This window comes from Pelobates fuscus, chromosome 10 (genome assembly GCF_036172605.1).
Source record: "Pelobates fuscus isolate aPelFus1 chromosome 10, aPelFus1.pri, whole genome shotgun sequence".
Classification (NCBI taxonomy): Eukaryota; Metazoa; Chordata; class Amphibia; order Anura; family Pelobatidae; genus Pelobates; species Pelobates fuscus.
In genome coordinates, this window is record NC_086326.1 from 143,382,900 (window position 1) to 143,388,899 (window position 6,000).

Below are 6,000 nucleotides of genomic sequence, written 5' to 3' on the forward strand. Positions count from 1 at the left end.
GGCCGCAAACTTGCGCGGGTCGGGTCCGGAACACAGAACCACTTGCGTGGTGTCATCATGTCGGTCTCGATGTCCCCTATCGTTTGGGAGCACCGGGACTCCAGTTTACTGCCTCCGGTGATCGATAATCGGCTTTAGGCGAGTTGGTTAGCGGGAGCAGCAGCGACATGCGTCTGCTCCCCTCAGCAGTCAGGCCCCGCCCCCGCTAGATGGTATTTTTAACACTATAGGGTAAGGAATACATGTTTGTTCCTTTAATTGAGCATATCTCCTTTAACATTTCTTCTTATTTAGTGCTCTTTACTTACTTAGGTCTCCAAAAGCAAAGTATAAGCCAAGCCATTGGAACATCATGTGTTCTATTAACTGCATAAAACATTAAAAATTGTTTCATCAAACTTGTCTGATATAACAGTATATATTGTATAAAACATTTAAGATGGCATGCAATATGAATATGATTTAGGTTAAAGCCTGACTAGATTCAAAATGCCCAGCAGTGCTGTCATAGTTTATTAAAAGGACATATTTAAATACATATGGTTTGAATATAGAACCCTTTTCCAGTTTACGATGACCACATTATGGATAAAAGGGACAGTCTAATTACCATTGTGGTGGTTTAGTGCCATGAGACCGCTGGCACCAATTTATAATAAGACTGAGACCATGGAACCCAGGTAATTATCAGTCTATTCAAAACCAGTTTGACTATTTAAAGTGGGATGGCCCCAGGGTACTCATCGCACCATAACCTCTATACTGCTCAGTAGTCTTATGGTGCCTAGACTACACCTTTAATTTAACTGTGGAATCTTCACAAATGTATAATATTTATATATGTACTTTAATCTTCACACACAGTTTTAGCATAGCAGAATATATGTGCCAGTCATTAACGCCCATCTCTTCCACAAGGACCGGAACCCTTTATCAGAACATTTTAGTTACCCTGTGCTGATGAATATGGACTGGATTCAGATTGGTGAGAAGATCTTGGATCTCACCATAGAGATCGTCTGTTTGCTTACTGGAGAGGTGAGAGATTGTAGAACTTCACACTAACAAGATATATTTTAAAACAAACATTATCATATCCATGGCAACAGGTTATTCAAGATAACCCAGAAACGGAACCCGGCACATTTTGTGTACCTAGAATGGAGAAGTGTATTCTGAGTTCTAGGATTCCTAGCTCAAACCAACTTCAATGACCAGAATGTAGCTGGCTGCATGTTTGCTCTTCAGCTCCAGATACCTCTTTAACCACTCTTCTAGTACTCCGGTGTATTTATAAACATCTTACATTTCCGACTCCTATTCTACTAGCCAGGCCTTACATGCTATTGCCACTGCAAGCCATTAAATACCCTCCATGCATTTACCTTAGTAACAAGTTAACTCAGCTGCATACTTTACTGGATATGTCCACCAAATGAGATTAGATTAAACAACAATCAGTACGATCTATCTCTGACTTTTAGTTAGCTATTAGGTTTTGCTAATATTGAGGAAGTGACAGCTGCTCAATAACAATTGCAATTTAATTATATTATATATCAAAATAGAACATTTATTTAGTTTTGTTCAAGTCCTGGTGTCACAGGAACCTGATGACGATTAATATGGGAGCAGAGATGTAAAATTCCTATCTCACGACACCTGGGACATGTACCTCCTGGGCATTCTTTTTTATTTTTAGGCTAGTGGCAGAGCTTCTACAAAGGAACCCGGGTGAGGAGTCAGGACCAGGGCTGGAAGTGTATGGTCTACACCTCTGATGTGTGAATACCACAATAATCCCTTCATTGCAGTCCCTATACTCACTAATAATTCAGAGCGCAGATCAGAAGGTGCGGTCATTACACCTGCTCCCCCACTGAACTACCAGGGAGATTAATCCCTGATGGACTTCAAGGGATCGAGCACTCCTGCTAGGCCACCAGGAAGTTTAACCCTCATCCAACCAACACAAATCATACACACAAACACTATTGGTGGGAGGGGGAAGAAGGGAGGTGGAGAGTTTGAGACATGTAGGGTTATTTACTTAGCTCATAATTTTTGCAATTTAAATGAGAAAATCTTTGCAGGCCATCTATTTTAGCAGCAATTTTATACTTTGGATTTAATTTGGAAAAATTAATTGAATAATCCTGTCAATAAGCAGCACTCTAAGGATCCAGTGTTTCTAATTGAAATTATTTTGTGTTGGGTTGAGTAGATTGGGCTACTGCCTTAGAATCCCTTGAATAAGCATATATTTTTTACATTTTCACACCCCTGTGGAGACATTTGGCAATGGGAGGTCAGAAGTAGATTTGCTTAATCAACAGTGGAAAAAAATGTGTAAATTATATTATAGGATTCCACAGAAGAGACGAGAACAGCCTTGTAGGAAACCAGGAGAATAGGATGGAACCCACACAGTTTAAATACTTGTGTCCCGGGATTGAAACCTCTGTATTTAACATATGCTTATTATTTAGGACCAGGTGGTTGCGAAAAAATGTTGTGAGTGTGATCACAACCGCCCTCACCATGTAACAGAAGGATCCTATAAAACAGAGAGCCTCAGTGCGGTGACTCCACGTTCCTCGCTGATACATGCGAGAGAGAATGACAAAAAGATCCTGGAACTGACCAATAAGATTGTCCACCTGCTGACTGGAGAGGTGAGGCTGCTGGGAATGGGACATTATACAGTGTCTATATTATACAATGTGTCTGGATGATGACTGTATCATTGTGTGTGTCAGGTTCCTCTACGGTTTGAGGATTTCACAGTTTATTTCTCCATGGATGAGTGGGAGTATCTAGAAAGACACAAGGATCTCTACAAGGATGTAATCATGGAGAATCACCAGACCCTAATCTCACCAGGTAAGAGGATGCTAAACTTCATATTTGATTTACCTTTTCTTGCAATAATTTGGCTACTAATAATAAATAAAACATTTTCTCCTTTAGATAAACCTTTATCAGGTGAATATCATACTCCAGATTGTGTGCCTGAGTTTGGAAACAATGAGGAAAGTGTAGCTAAACCTAAAGATGGACCACACTATCTGCGAACTAGCAAAATAAGAAAAATATGGGAAGAGTCTCCACTGTGTATAGAGGAAAATCACAGAGACATGGACATTTACAAACAGACAGAATATCCATCTACTGATATTAAGAAGGAATTGGCATTACACGAAGAAGGAAATCTCACAGGGTTTGACATCCATGCATGCACAGATAATACACAGACAGAATATTCATCTATTCTTATTAAGGAGGAATCTGCCTCGGATGAAGAAGGGAATCGCCCAGGAGTCGACATTTATAAATCCAGTCACAATTCTACTCTTGCAGATAATGAAGATAATAGAACTTGTTCAAATATAAATTCTATCAAGCCTTGTATTGAATTAAATACATATTATATTAATGGTAATGTTCCTAGAAGAGACAACATAGAGGAAATATTCCTGTTTTCTCACTGTCCACAAGATGTCAATAGTGACACGCAGGATGTTAAGCATCAGCCAACTCATACAGGTAAATACGTATTATCCACGCCAGACCCTGTTATACATGAGATGAATCCTAAAGGAGAAAATCAGATTTCATCTCCTGAATCTAGGCCAGATTTTATTCAGATGTCAAATCTTGTCAAGCAGGAAATGGATTGGACTGAACATAAACCATATATATGCTCTGAATGTGGGAAATATTTTACCCAGGCTGCACAGCTTGCGTCACATAAAATGGTTCATAGTAAGGAAAGACCATACAAATGTACTGAATGTTCGAAGAATTTTAAAAGAAAGCATCATCTTGTTAATCATCGTAAAATTCACACAGGAGAAAAACCATTTAAATGCACTGAGTGTGGGAAATGTTTTACTTCGAATTCGCAGCTGATTTCACATAAATGGATTCATTCAGGCGAGAGACGATTTAAGTGTTATGAATGTGGCAAGTGTTTTATCCTAAAGCATCATCTTATTAGTCATCAAATGGTTCACAGTGGAGAAAAACCTTTTAAATGCACTGAATGTGGGAAAGGTTATACTCGGGCCACAAGTCTTGCATCACACAAATTAATTCACACTGGAGAAAAACCATTTTCATGCTCTGAATGTGGGAAAAGTTTTACCCAGGCTGCACATCTCGCATCACATAAAATGGTTCATAATAAGGAAAAACTTTACAAATGTACTGAATGTTCGAAGAGTTTTAACAAAAAGAAATATCTTGTTCGACATCAGAAGATTCACACAGGAGAAAAGCCATTTAAATGCACTGAATGTGGGAAATGTTTTACTTTGAATTCACAGCTGATTTCACATAAGTGGATTCATTCAGGCGAGAGACGATTTAAGTGTAATGAATGTGGCAAGTGTTTTACCCTAAAGCATCATCTTATTAGTCATCAAATGGTTCACAGTAAAGAAAAGTCTTTTAATTGCACTGAATGCAGGAAAAGTTTTTCCCGGGCCACAAGTCTTGCAACACACAAATTAATTCACACTGGAGAAAAACCATTTTCATGCTCTGAATGTGGACAACGGTTTAACTTAAAGCATGTTCTTAAAATGCACCAAAGAGTTCACACAGGAGAGAAACCTTACAGGTGCCTTGAATGTGGGGAAAGTTTTACCCGATTAACAAGTCTTGTTTCACATAAAAGGACTCATACAGGAGAAAGGCCATTTAAATGCTCTGAATGTGGAAAAGGTTTTACCCGGGCCACAAATCTTGCATCACATAAACTGATTCACACAGGAGAAAAACCATTTTCATGCTCCGAATGTAGGAAACGGTTTTACTCAAAGCACGATCTTAATAGACATCACAGGGTTCACACAGGAGAGAAACCCTATAGGTGCCTTGAATGCGGGAAAGGTTTTTCCCGCTTATCAAGTCATAAGTTACATAAAAAGATTCATACAAGATAGAGGCCATCTAAATACTCTAAATGTGGGAAATGTTTTACCCAGCCCACATCTGTGATTAGACATTAAAGAATTCACAGATTATTAGAGCCGTTCTTCTGAACATGGAGAAAGCTTTGCAGGTACCTAGTCTAATATTAGACACTGCGGTACTAACAGAGTAAAATCCATTTGCATGTACAATGTGTAGGGCACAGTGTTTTGTTAGTCATACAATGCAATTAATAAGGTTTTGGAGAAGGTTTTTAATTTTGGGTTTTAATTTAGAGAAGGGGTAGAGTGCTAAATACGATGCTATTTACAGCAATTAACCATGACGTGCTTAAAGGCACTCCTGGCACCAGAACAACTATAGTGTGCTCTAGTTGTTATGGGCCTTGACCTGTTCCTTTAAGGGTTTGAAACCTTTATATCATACAAGTTCAGTTTTAAAGGACCAGAAGTAATCTGCTGCTTAATAGTTTGCATGGTCCCTAAGCAAGAGCTGCACTGTCAGATGGAAGGCGTATAAGTGTACAGAAACATACTATCTGCTCAGATCCCAGTCGTGTCACCTTGCAACAAGACAATTCTTCCAAACATGCAGCTGAAAGAGTGCAAAAAAAACCCAAATTCTTTATATATTAAGTTGTATGCTACTAGGACTGTATGGTGCTGAAATATTCTAACAAATGTGTCCTTGACTGCGTAATGCCAGCCTTCTAACCAAACTCTAAATGAGAGTGTGCTTAATTCCAATGAAAAGACTACGTGGAATATTCCCCAGGAAGAAGTGGGAGCTAATGATTGTTGCTGCATGGGGAGACAATAGAAGTTCTCTGTTTATGGATTTAAAGAAAAAGAGTGATAGTCTGCACTTTATCCATTGTCATTGTTTTATTTTACATCCCATGTGCTGGAGCATAGAGTCAAAATGACAAAATCTCTGGCACTGTCCAAGTGCTTATATATGTATCGGCTGCTTTGTTTAGGTATTCAGTGTAGGCACATTGACGTAACTTGTTCTGCATTTTCTGAAAGAGCTACCTGAGGTCAAGGTCAAGGTCAGATTTGT

General features: G+C 38.9%; 1 protein-coding gene across 1 annotated transcript in view; it reads left to right on the forward strand.

Moving 5' to 3' along the window:
• Positions 1-5,133, forward strand: part of LOC134575152 (zinc finger protein 420-like) — a 70,461-nt gene extending 65,328 nt beyond the window's left edge. The window contains exon 6 of the mRNA XM_063434370.1: positions 3,459-5,133. Coding sequence (XP_063290440.1) covers positions 3,459-4,949 — 1,491 coding nt within the window. The 3' untranslated portion in view covers positions 4,950-5,133. The remainder of the gene's footprint in view (positions 1-3,458) is intronic.
• The last annotated feature ends 867 nt before the right edge of the window (positions 5,134-6,000 follow it).